The 13,777-nt window shown below is 38.8% G+C and overlaps 1 protein-coding gene across 5 annotated transcripts in view; it reads right to left on the bottom strand.

Moving 5' to 3' along the window:
* ptprq (protein tyrosine phosphatase receptor type Q) overlaps positions 1–12,167 on the bottom strand; it is a 91,723-nt gene extending 79,556 nt beyond the window's left edge. For all 5 annotated transcript variants that reach the window (XM_028450723.1, XM_028450724.1, XM_028450725.1 and 2 more), the window contains exons 1-2: positions 11,920–12,167; positions 8,508–8,619 (exon numbers count right to left, since the gene is read on the bottom strand). In XM_028450723.1, the coding sequence (XP_028306524.1) occupies positions 8,508–8,619; positions 11,920–11,970 (163 nt within the window). In that variant the 5' untranslated portion in view covers positions 11,971–12,167. The remainder of the gene's footprint in view (positions 1–8,507; positions 8,620–11,919) is intronic.
* Between the last annotated feature and the right edge of the window lie 1,610 nt (positions 12,168–13,777).

The raw sequence follows: 13,777 nt of genomic DNA, 5'->3' as shown, positions 1-13,777 counted from the left end.
GCCTCCACCATCGTTCCTGTCCCTAAAAAGCTGAGGATCACAGGACTTAATGACTACAGACCCATCGCTCTGACATCTGTGGTCATGATGTCTTTTGAACGCCTCATGCTCTCCCACATCAAGGACATCACCGACCCCCACCTGGACCCCCTGCAGTTTGCTTATAGATCCAACAGGTCTGTAGACAATGCTGTAAACCTGGCTCTCCACTTCATCCTCCAGCACATGGACTCCCCAGGCTCCTACGCCAGGATCCTGTTTGTGGACTTCAGCTCTGCTTTCAACACTATAATCCCAGCTCTCCTTCAGGACAAGCTTTCCCAGCTGAACGCGCCAGATTCCACCTGCAAGTGGATCACAGACTTCCTGTCTGACAGGAAGCAGCACGTGGAGCTGGGAAAAACCATCTCTGCTCCCCGGACCATCAGCACTGGATCTCCTCAGGGCTGTGTTCTTTCTCCTCTGCTCTTCTCCCTGTACACCAACAGCTGCACCTCCTCTCACCAGTCGGTCAAACTCCTGAAGTTTGCAGACGACACGACCATCATCGGTCTCATCTCTGATGGAGACGAGTCTGACTACAGGTGGGAGACAGACCGGCTGGTGTCCTGGTGCAGCCAGAACAACCTGGAGCTCAACGTTTTAAAGACAGTGGAGATGATAGCAGACTTCAGGAAGAACCCAGCCCCCCTCACCCCCCTCACCCTGGGAGACTCTACAGTGAGCTCTGTGGAGTACTTCTGCTTCCTGGGGACCATCATCACCCAGGACCTCAAGTGGGAGCTGAACATCAGCTCCCTTATCAAAAAAGCTCAGCAGAGGATGTACTTCCTGCGGCAGCTGAAGAAGTTCAGTCTGCCAACAAAGATGATGGTGAACTTCTACAGCTCCATCATCCAGTCCATCCTCTGCTCCTCTATCACCATCTGGGACGCTGCAGCTACGGCCAAGGATAAGGCCAGACTGCAGCGTATCATCCACTCTGCAGAGAAAGTCATCGGCTGCAATCTGCCCTCCCTCCAGGACCTGTACGCCTCCAGGATTATGAGGCGTGCAGGAAAGATTGTGGCCGACCCCTCCCACCCCGGTCATAAACTGTTTCAATCTCTCCCTTCTGGAAGAAGGTTTCGGTCCATCAGGACCAGAACCTCCAGACACAAAAACAGCTTCTTTCCCTCTGCCACCATCCACATGAACACACCCCAAGTCACCCACTGAACCCCCCCCACCCGATCACCACCTCCATGATGACATTATCTGCTGCACTGTATATATATTTATATTTATCCTATTTATCCTTTATTCTCTATCTATCCTTTATTTATCCCTCATCCTTTATATTTATCATTATTATTATTATTATTGTTGCTGGGTTGTTCTTTGTTTTTTTCTTTATTTTTTTTTGTTGTTGTTTGTTTTGTGCACCAACTGCCAAGACAAATTCCTTGTACTGTCCTTAAAACTGTACATGGCCATTAAAAACATTTCTGATTCTGATTTCTGATTCGGTTTCTGATTCTGATCTGTTTGGCCCATTGACCAATACTGGGAGCCCTACAGCTTTTCCAGTTCAGTGCAATCAGAAGCTTGGCTTGTAGTAAACCAATGTCAATAAGAATCCGTTCACATTTAGCGTATTTAGGATAGTTTGGATAAATTCCCAAAATGAAAAAAGCAGGTTCTTGAGTTAAGCTTATTGAGATTATGTATTTTAAAGTTTGTGTAACTGCATTCCAAAAAGTAATGCAGTGAAAAAGTGTACCCTTTTCTTCATTACACTTTGTACAAGCATCTGGAATGTCAGGGTTGTATTTATTCAATTTAACTGGAGTGATGTAAACTCTCATTAACCACTTATATTGCAGTATCCTTAACCTTGAGTTAATAGTTTGTTTTTGGGCTTTTATACAAACAGAACGCCATTCTTCAAGAGATAGATTAATTTCTAGGTCCTTTCTCCATGCCTCTAGTTTAATAGTTGAGTTCTAGTTTGACGCCAATAAATTATAAAATTGTGAGATTGCTCCTTTTTTCGAACTGTCTTCAGTAATTAAGACCTCTAATTTAGATTTAAATGGTTTTAAAAGATTGCTTTGTTTTTTCTGAATAAAGTTTCTGAGTTGAAGATATTTAAAAAAGTATTTCCTATGTATATTATATTTATATTGAAGAGTTTCAAATGACATCATATCATCTGACCCTGTAGTGTATAAATCCTGAATTTTACCCAAACCATTTAGTGCCCATTGTTTAAACACTGCATCTGCTCTGCCTGGTTTAAATTCTTGGTTTGCCCATATCGGGCTCAGCTGTGACAGAGTAACTGGTTCTTTCATAAATTTTTTAGTATTGTACCATACTTTAACCATATTCTTAACAATTGGATTTGTGGTTTTTTTTAAGTAAGTTAGCTTCTGAATCAGATAAAATATATAGAGGTAAAGATGGGCTTAAGACCCTATTTTCCATTTCTGTCCACTGGGGAGCATCCGTTGTACTGAAATAATACCTGATGGACCTAAGTTGCGCTGCCCAGTAATACCACATTATATTTGGACATTTCAGTCCTCCCTCGCCATGAGATAAATGAAGTAGGGACAGCCTTATCCTAGCTCTTTGGTTTTTCCATATGAAGCTTAGTATTAATGTTTTAATCTTCTTAAACCAAACATTTGGAGGTGGTAAGGGAATATTCTGAAAGATGTACAGCAATTTGGGGAGTATATTCATTTTGTAAATGTTGATTCGACCAACCAGAGACATGGGTAGAGACATCCATCTATTAACGTTATCAGTTATTTCTTTAGTTACAGATTCATAATTATTTTGAACTATTAGATCCAAACTTGGGAGTATTTTAATTCCTAAATACGTAAACTGGTGGACTGAATTAAACTATGAGGTTACTACAGGAGGTGTATCTCTCTTTTTCTTGTCCAGCAGGAGAATAGAGGATTTAGATCTATTTATAGTATAACCTGAGATATGACCAAACTCATCGATTAGTTGTAGCAAGGCGGGGATAGATTTATCTAATTGAGAAAGAAATAATATTATGTCATCCGCGTATAATGAAAGTCTATGTTCTACTTGATCAACTACAATTCCAGAAATATGTGTATGTGCACGTACTGCTATGGCTAGTGGTTCCAATGCTAGAGTGAACAGGAGAGGTGACAGGGGGCAGCCCTGCCTACACCCACGCATTATTTTAATTGGAGTAGACACATTTTTGTTTGTCAGAATTTCTGCCGTGGGATTTATATAGAGTAACTGAACGCACCTGCGGAATGTTTCTCCGTATCCAAATCGTGACAAAACATTTAAAAGATAAGGCCACTCAACCCTATCGAATGCCTTCTCAGCATCAAGAGAGAGGAGCGCCCCATCTGCAGCATTGTCAGAGCCATGAATAACGTTAAGGACCCTACGTACATTGTGCAGACCTTGGCGACCCAAAACAAAACCATTTTGATCTCTATGGATAACTGTCGGAAGGGAGTCTTGTAAACGCATTGCCAGCAATTTACAGAGTATTTTTAAATCTGAGTTAAGCAAACTTATTGGCCTCATATTACCACATCTATCATTAGGTTTCCCTGGTTTAGGTAAGAGAACAATTAATGCGCGAGTCATCAAGTCAGGAAGGCTACCATTATTAAATGCTTCTAGATAAATTTCTAGCATCGGCTTTATTATTTTATTTAAGAATTTCTTATAAAAGTCAATTGCGAACCCATCAGGACCACCTTTCTTTCCAAGTCGCATATTGTCAATCACCCTTTTTATTTCTTCTTCACTAATATCGGCTTCCAACTGTTCATTAAAATCATCTGTAATAGTGGGAATAGATAATTTATCCAGAAATGCATTATGTAGACTAAAGTCTACACCTTCCTTAGAATCATAGTTTTCCAAAATAATTTTTAAACTCTATATTTATTTCCTTTGGGTTCACTACAGTCATTCCATTTACATTTATTATTGAGGTAATGTTTTTTTGAGCCTCCAGTTGTCTAATTTGCCAAGCTAAGATTTTGCCAGGCTTCTCTCCTTGCTCATAAAAAGTTTGATTGAGCCTTATGATATTAGAGGTCGCCCGGTCTGCAGATTCTTTATTATACTCGGCTTTTAACAGTAACAATTCTTTTTCTGCCAATGGATTTTTATTTTTGAAAACCTGTTCCTCTAATGTTTTTATTTTCTCTTCCAATTGAATTCTTTTTTTTCGTGAATCCTTTGACTTTGATGATGTAAAAGAAATTATATGCCCCCTTAGAACGGCCTTAAAGGCCTCCCACCTGATACAGGCTGTGGTTTGTGTTCATGTCAAAATATTCATCGATTTTATCTCCTACGTATTTAAGGAATTCCTTATCCTTAAGCCATTTTAGGTGCAGGCACCATCTAGGGGGGTCCGACCTAAGATCCTTATGGGAATATACAATACTACAGGGAGAGTGGTCTGATACTGTTATACTGTCGTAGTAACAGTTAATTATATTAGGTAATAACTCTGCTGAAATTAGGAAGTAATCTATGTGAGAATATGAGTTAAAAGTTTTACAATGGCAAGAATACATTATGTCAATGGGTTTACGATGACGCCAAATATCTAGCATATTTAAGTCCTTCATAAAGTCCTGGATGACATCCCTACTTTTATGATGAGTTAAGTCAGTCCCAGTTGATCTGTCTAAAGTAGGGTTCAAAACACAGTTCCAATCCCCACCAATGATGGTTTTTCCTGAGAGAGATGAAATGGTTAGAAAGAGATTTGTGAAAAATTGATCATCATCTATATTAGGCCCATAAACATTTACCAAATTGATTTTTTCATGTAAAATAAGTTCTTGAATTACTAAATATCTACCAAATTTATCCTTTATAACATTTGTGACCTGGAAAGGAACCGATTTATGAATTAAAATAATAACACCTCCTGCCCTTGAAGTAAATAAGGCTGCATACAGACTTCCCTGCCACCTTCTGCTTATCTTCATATTATCGTCTTCTAAAGTATGGTCTCTTGTAAAAAAACTATTTTAGACTCCATATCTTTCAACTTGTTCATGACCTGTTTGATTTTTTTTACACCATTCAAGCCTCTGCAATTCCAGGAAGTACATTTAACTTGTGTCATTTAAACATAATGTAAACAACATTACACAAAGGAAGTGTCTGAGAGGTAAAACACACAGAACGATGGTTTGAACTAACCACACACGTAAAAAAACAAACAAAACCTTTCATCCCTCATCCCAGAAAACTGGGCAACCCGTGAAAAGCGTAGCTTCCGACCACAAAAATTTCAGATCTCCGATCTGTTAAAGTAACTTTATAACGTGTAACCACCCCTCCCCTGCTGCTATTAATACAATGTATCCTTTAGAGAACTTGAACTGCTCCGTTAAGCTAATACAAACATATTATTACTATTATCCTAAATGTAATAAATCTAATAATTATAGACTGTAATTTTTATAAAAATTATTCTTTTTACCTGCGTGAAAGTGTCATTTTACCTGAACAACTGTAATATACAGTCAAACAGTCTATTCACCAGTCTATTTGTCTTGCTGGATCCTTGTTATGAAGCTCTGAGCCTCTGCAGCTGTGGTGAACCTGTGTGTAGTTTCCCTGTGTGTTAACACCAGTGTTGCTGGGGGAATGATGCCGTGTCTCAGCCCTAGCTGACGCAGCTGCTGGCGCACGGTGTCAAACTGTTTGCGCTGTTTGTGCACCTTCGTAGCGACGTCGTTGTAGAATCTCACCCTCTGGACACCATATCTTTCTGGCGATAATTGAGAAACCTCATAACCACTGTTCTCGGCGGTGCGTCGGCGTCTCTCATATCCAGCACCTCGGGTAGCCAGCTCTCCAAAAATGCACACGCGTCCGGACCCTCGGCGCCCTCAGGTAGATTCACCAGTCGGAGGTTGTTAAGTCGGGACCTCGTTTCCAAGTCAACCATTTTCTCCTCCAGCTGCTTGTTTCTTTTCCCCAGCCTTTTGACCTCGGTCTTTAACCCACTGTTATTGTCCTCCACAGCAGACAGACGTATTTCCGCGTCGTCCATTCTCTCCGTACATTCAGTCATCTTCTTTTGTGCTTCCGCTATTGCTTGCATAACGTTATCAAACCTTCCCGAAAACTCTGACCCCATCTTGCGTATCTCCCCCAATATTTCTTCCTTAAACAGGTACATGGGATCAGTGGGTGACGAAGTCGCCCCAGGTGCTTCACTGGTTTCTGCGTGAGTGTCGGCCCTCTCTTTAGCGGAGCTAGCTTCCTTGCTAGCGTTAGCATTTGGCTCCGTAACTTGTGGTCCAAAGTCCGTTAATTTGGACTGTGTGGAAGACAGCGTTCACCGTTCGGAGCGTAATATAATCTAAAATTAAAGGATTTCTCAGGAGTTTTTCAGAGCAGGAAGCCAGCATTTTTAAGGTGGCATTAATCCTCAAGCCTCAGACAAGCATTGATACTGCCGTGCTGCCTGTCAGTCCTCCTTATGAACCCACATGCGAAGCTGACTGATGGGAGGGGCTACTGTAGACAGTACTCGCCTCGCTTCATGAGTAGGTGTCTGTAGACACAATCCACACACTCTTGCTGCTATTGTGATTTTGAGTCAGAAAAGTGTGTGTCGCTGCAGAACCAGAGCAGCAGAAGCAGATGAGTTGTGTGGGTGCGCGCTGTGCGGGGTTCTCCACGGCCTAACCCTTTAGCCTAGCTGATAGTCCTCTGTGGCAGCCGTGCTTCTGCCATCGTCGCGTCGCCTCCGTTTACTCCAGTGGCGGCGAGCGCTGTCAGAAAAACCCGCTTCGTGGGCCACTGGGTCGTCTCGGTCGTTTCCCCGCACAAAGGCCGTTACCGTGCCTCGGCTGCCAGGAACATTTAGTTCGAGTAGTGACTTGCGATCATATATTATCTTACAGCTAAAACGTTGGAAGTAAATATGACAAAACAGGGGTAAATCAACATAGTTAGCCTTGTTGTGACGAGCCAGTGCATCAGCAGCCATCAGAGGCACTGCTCACTAATTATCCTTTTGCACAATTTTTCATTGTTAAGTTGTTTGATATGCTTGATTTGAATAATTGTATTGTTTAGACAGTTGGTTTACTGTTTTTTTAATATAAAATATAATAAACAATAATATAAAAATATTTATATGGTATTTTTTACTGTTTTATTTATACATTTATAGTGTTTTATTTAGAACTATTTAACTTGTATTTTTCATTTATTTTGTGTGCCATATTGTTAAAAATGTAAAAAAAAAAAAAAAAAAACAGATTTATGTTCATTATTTGTTTTTTTGGTTTTGTTTTTTTGTGTTTTTCCATTGATTTGAGGAAAGTAAGGTATTGATAAAGTACCAGATCGATGAGAGTAGTAGTATAGTAGTCTAGCCATCCCTAATGTTGAAGAGGTAAAGCCACAGATTTGTTTGCTTTATTGTTGTAATCTGTGCTTTAAAATTTACATTTCATATTTATTTAAAGTTTAATCTGAAATTGTTTATTATGAAACAGATTGATTTATTGCTTGTGTTCATTGAAAATTACATGACAAGAGGCCCTTGAAAAAATAATCAAATTTTAAATCGCAATCACAATATCGAGGAAAAAAATTGCAATTACATTTATTTTCCAAAATTGTTCAGCCCTAATTACAATATGCTCAAAGATAATTATGGATTTTGGACCAAATTATGCCAAAAAAAAACATACAAACTGCAGCTTTAAATTGTAATTAAACATGGGTAATTTACTTGTAACTGAAAATTTTAATTGACCCCAATCCTGGTCCGAACTGTGGATGTGACAGGAAACCTTGTCTTTCCTCAAGAAGGGAAAGCCACGTCAAAAACGCAAGTAAAGAAAGGAGAGGGAGAGAAGGTTAAATGAGGGAAAGCAACTGCTTACTCAATTCTTCAGAGGTGAGCTTTAAAACACATATTTTAAATTTAAATTTTAAGGCAATACCTTATTTCAATTGAAATTAACTATGTGCACTCTTCTACATTTAAATTCTGGAACATTCCTTTTGCACATCAAATCTTAATTGAAAATAAAGTTATTTTAAAAAATGATTTTGTTGACTACATTTTGCTGCCACCAGCAAGTCTTAAGTAAGTCGCACAGTGACTAGTTATATATATACATATAGAGTTATAGCCCCCCGGCCAACCCCCCACCCCCCAACACTCAAAAAAAGCCGCCAATGAATTCTAGCAAAACTATGTTATGAACACAATATTCAATAAACCACTAAAATATAGTAGAACAGATTGATAAAATACAAGCAATGGATATGGACTCATTAGGTTATTGTAAAGAAAAAAGCATAGTGCAAGAATACTAGTATAGTTTCTGGGTCAAAAAAAGTGTACATAACGTACATTAGGGGCCCAACAAGATGGTTTGTACTCAGAGCTGAAAATGTGGTGCCTGCCACACTCCTATGTGTGTGTGTGTGTATTTTCTGTATTTTCTGCCTACCGCTTTCGTTGGTGTTGATCATGCGGCTGACCCTGGGACTGTTGTTGGAAGAGGACACAGCTGTGACTGTCACAGTGTACTGAGTTCCTGGACTGACGTTTTGTACATGGACCTGTGGAAAAAGCAGAAACACACCTGATGCAATGATGGAACATCACATGCTGACACACAATAAGTGTTTTAAAGGAGACATATCATGCCTTTAAATCCTTCCTTTTTACATATAAATCATACAGTTGTGGTCTATATAAAGTGGAACTGCAATGCTTGGGTCTGAATTCCTCATTATTATAGCTCCACAGACCCCTTTTCTGATGTGCTTTCGAAGAGCAACTCGTTTTGGTGCGGTCTCTTTAAATGCAAATGAGACACTTCATACCCCGCCCCCTCTCCAGGTTGCAGAGGTGACACTCGGTTCAACTCCACCCTGTTCAGCCATTTTTGTAGTTTGATAAAAGAGATACGATTATCTAGCGGCGCAGAAACTTTGTATTTACACGTTATTTACAAAATGTCAACAACAGAAGACTTGTCCATCCAGCCTTACATGTTCAAGCCAGAGTCGGACCCGGCGGAGCGAGATGAAAATGAAGCGAGCACACAGCGCTAACATATGAAGACGGTGCAACTGCTAATGCTAACAAAACAATGACAGGGACGTCTTATCATCACACTTTTTAGCGTTATTTACAGCTTACCGAAGTGTTCTGTTAGTTGTCTCCAAAGATAGAAGGAATTGAACCCTCAATCAGACAAAGTCTTTCGGCAAATCCTTCTACTGGCGGAGGTTGCTGAAGCAGTCATCCTTGAAGTGCTTCGCGCACACAAAAATGACCTTACCCACAGATGTGGGTACATTTCTGTTAAAAATAAAACTCAACCAGGCACTTTGAAAAGGTTCTGATGCTGGGAGACGGTGTAATGAAGCGTGTGGGTTACTACATCCAACAACCGAACATTTTGACTTATCCTCTCGTAACTTCGGCATCCTTGAGCTTGGACTACAAAATAAAAGCGAGAAATAAAAATGGTGGATTGCTCGAAGTGTTGGGCCTGGAGTTGATGTCCTAATTTGGCAGTTCCGCTGCAAATACTGTGATGTAATAGTTAAAAAAAACGTAATAGAGAATAGAAAAATCGAAACAGATTGAAAAATATGACCAAAATAGAATATAAAGATATCAATGGAGCACCTGAAGAGACTAATTTGATTTTTTCTGTACTTCTAAACACTCTAAATATACAACAAAATGCATTTAAGGGCTAAAAAAGTGGATTTAGCATGATATGTCACCTTTAATGTGTGTTTTCCCTCATTGCTCTGAAGATATCGTCATATTGGAAGTAACTCTCCTTAATTTCTTATATTTGTCAGCATCCATCCCTGGACTATTTTTTGTTACCTCCCCAAAGGAGTTCATATTTTCACTAGTGTTTATTAATTTATTTGTCTGTTCACAGGATTATGCAAAAAGTAATTTAGTTTTTTTTAAATTCTAATTTACTAGTTTTTATTTAATTTTATTTATATACTGTATTTTCTTTATCTTTTATCTTTCTCTATAGTGCATTTTAACTACATCTATATTTAATAAAGGGAAAGTATTGAATAAAGTTGTTTAAGATTGTGTTGTGTTTTCATTTGAAAAGTAATTATACTCATAACAATTAAAAAAATACAATTAATCAGTAATTATCACTAAATAGCACATTCCAGACAACCCCAAGATGGGGCCATGACCCCAGGGCTGAAAAACACTGCCTTGAGCCATGGAATTTCTACAAATTCATATCTCTCATCATTGGCGGAACTTTATATTCATATCTCGGTTTGGAAATAACCAATCATTATGAAATTTGTCTCAGTTAAATCGGGTTGGTTCCTCAATTATCCCACCAAGTTTCATTCAGATCGAATTTAACCAAGTGTCCATACATTGTGACCTACTGTATTGTTATTGAAGGGAATAGAAATGTCTTCAAAGTGTGAGTGATTATGACACCATGATCAGAATCATTGATCCAAACAACTCTGACTGAGAATGCAAACTGTCCAAACACAGTTTTTATGTGTGTGTGTGAATTGTTTCTTTGTCAATGTAAAGAGTATGTGTTGTGGTCCAAAGTTCCCAAAAAAGTAGATGTGATGTTGAAGGTGGTCTGTTGAATGTTGAATAAACAGTTTATCAGTAAAACCAATAAAAACTCAAACCAACCCACTTTGTTTTTCATGCTTTGGCTGCATATTATTGGCAATAACATCAATGGCAGAGATGGACAACTTTTATCACATGAGGTGGTGCCACAAACTTGTAAATGTATGTGCTCTGTCAGCATTGAGAATAATGACCAATCAGAGCATTAACACAGGAAACAACAAAGAGTGTTTGTGTTTTTGGATTAATTTTGAAAAAAAATTATCCTTTTGTGTAGTTTTGTTTTTTGTTTTGGAGTTATTTTTGTTGCAAATTCTGTAATTCGGTATTGACTTTTTTTTAGTACCTCCCAGATTTCGACACCTTTTTGCTTTTAGGTGTTTTGATTAAATTTTGAAGTTTTATATTTGGAAGGCTGTGTCTTTTATTGAGTTGAAATCACTCTAAATGTTAACACAGAATTGAATGTCGACACAAAGCGCGAATGAGGAAGAGAGGGAAAAGTCAAGCCACGCCCCCACGCTACGTCTAATCGGTGAGTATGGAGGCTATATTAAATATATGTTTATGTTTCTTTAATGGTGTTTATGATGTTGATTTTGTTAGATGGCGAAATGCTTGTTCATGTGGATCTCGTTGGATTTTTTCTTTCTTATTCTTCATATTTTGATAAGCGCATTGAGATGACTTTGTTGGAAATTGCTTTATACAAATAAAATTGATTTGAATTGAATTAACACTTGACAGCAGAAACATATGAAATTGTTATTGGTGGTCTCGATTTGCAACGTGCCTACCCAACCCTAGTGGTCACGGAACGTCACTGCAAAAAATTCACAAACTGGCTCCAAAAACAGAGAAGACGACTAGAAGTCTACACAAAAATAAACGAAAAAACAAAATGACAACAAAAATAACTCCTAAAACAAAAAAGCATTAACATAGAAAACAACAAAGAGTTTGAATATTTTTGTATACATTTTTTTGTTTTTGGAGTAGATTTTGTTGTCGTTTTGTGTGTTTTTATGGTATTTTTGAGTATACTTGTAGTCAGCTGTAGCCAATTTGTTTATTTTAGTTTTGTATAGTTTTTTGAGAACTTTTGTGTATGTTTGCACAAAATGAGAAAGAAAAAATCCAAATGAATCCAAAAACACAAAAAGACAAACACACAGATTAAACACAACTCTATAAGCAAATTTTGTGGTGTTGTAGCGTCTGAATGAAACAGTAAAACAAAGCAATAGATATCTTACCTGCTCCAGGTAAAGCATGAATAGCAGCAGGGAGGTTGGAACCAAGGCCATGCTGGTAACTGGGTTAGTTAGAGTTGGGTCAGAGAAGTTAGTAGTAATCCACGATGCCCAACAGGTGACACTAAGACTAGAAAACGCTTAGTGACATCAATGGAGGCTATAATGGATTTTTGTCTGAAAGTATTCCATGAGTTTTTGGGGTGAAAAACATTCCCGTGTGTGCACAGGTGACGCTCCCCCTCCTCTGATCCTCTCTCTGAGCTGCTTAAGCAAATGAATCATTCAGAGTTTGGCTCATGAGGGCCTGAATAAATTATGACCTCCATTACTCAACTGTGTGTGTGTGTGTGTGTGTGCTGCATGTGTGTGTGTGTGTGTGTTTGTTGCGTGTGTGTGTGTGTGTGTGTGTGTGTGTGTGTGTGTGTGTGTGCTGCATGTGTGTGTGTGTGTTGCGTGTGTGTGTGTGTGTGTGTGTGTGTGTGAGTGTGTTGTGTGTGTGTGTGTGTGTGTGTGTTGCGTGTGTGAGTGTGTTGTGTGTGTGTGCGTGTGTTGGGTTACATTTTAGGGAATCGGACACTTGGTTGCTGTGAAGAGTCTTTATTGGGAGGGACTTTAGACTGACAGATATGTAGCAATATCAATAGCAATATTACCACTCAAAATCAAGAAATCCAAGATGGCCACCATTCATTTTGACAGTTTGAATAATTTGTCATGACTTTGGTTCTATTTGACATAGAAGCATGATTTCACTGGCGAATTATAGGTTTTCAGGGTCAAGGAATTGACCCTGAAAACCCTGAATAATATATCTTAAACTACCGTAAATTGTGCTCGAAGCAAGATCCAAGATGGCTGCCATCCGTATTGCCAATTTCAATCTTGCCATAACTTTGGTTCTGTTAGATGTAGAAACATGATCGTTGTGGAAAAATGTAGGTTTTTGAAGATATGTTATTGAATAGTTACTATTTACTAATTACTTTCACCCCCAACATTTATTTTTGGTAATGCATCTTTTTTTTTTTTTTTTTTTTAAAGGATTTTTTTGGCTCTAGTGGCCTTTATATGACAGTTGCTTGACAGGAAAGGGGGTCAGAGAGAGCAGGGAATGACACGCAGGAAAGGGTCCCAGGCTGGGAATTGAACCTGGACCCGCTGCAGGTGAGGAGCTATGGCCTCTGTACATGGGGCGGGTGCTCTACCCACTGAGCTAAACACTGCCCAAACAGTGCCAAGCCAAATATGTCATGTGGGTAACAATAATAGGTAGAAACCCCAACCTGAACCCAAAAAAGTGGTGTTGATCAGAAATGGCATGACTAAGAACATATGGATTATGTTCAATGTGCCTTCATAAACTTCTGACCTGAAATCAGGTTTAGTGTACCTTTTTTACAATAACAAACTCTTAAAACAACTGACTGATATAGTTTCACAAAGTGCAATTATCCATAAAAGCAAATCATTTACAGTAATGTGAGTACTTGTAATCCATTACTTTCACCTCTGCCTGGAAGAAAACAAGGTTTCCTAAAGCTGCATCACAACATACACAAGATATGACACAATACTAGATGTTATTGCTTTTTTTTTATTGCTTATGCTCCCAATCCGATCTATTTGTCCTAAAAGTTGAATTTGCTGAGTATTCCGAATGTGCTTAGTCACTCATTCTGACTGTGGCACAATGGACTCATGCATCTTTAAATAGCGAGGTAACCAAGTCCACAGCTGCACTGACAGCGGTTGCCAGGTAACTGATTGATGTGTTGTGAAAGTGACGCAGGGGACATCCATCGATTAATTTCCCTTATAAACAAATGAAGCCTAACAGATCTGTGTCATTCCATGTCAT

Source organism: Gouania willdenowi, chromosome 6 (assembly GCF_900634775.1).
Source record: "Gouania willdenowi chromosome 6, fGouWil2.1, whole genome shotgun sequence".
NCBI lineage: Eukaryota > Metazoa > Chordata > Actinopteri > Blenniiformes > Gobiesocidae > Gouania > Gouania willdenowi.
The sequence above is the reverse complement of the archived record's forward strand: the minus strand, read 5'-3'. Positions and strand labels throughout refer to the sequence as shown.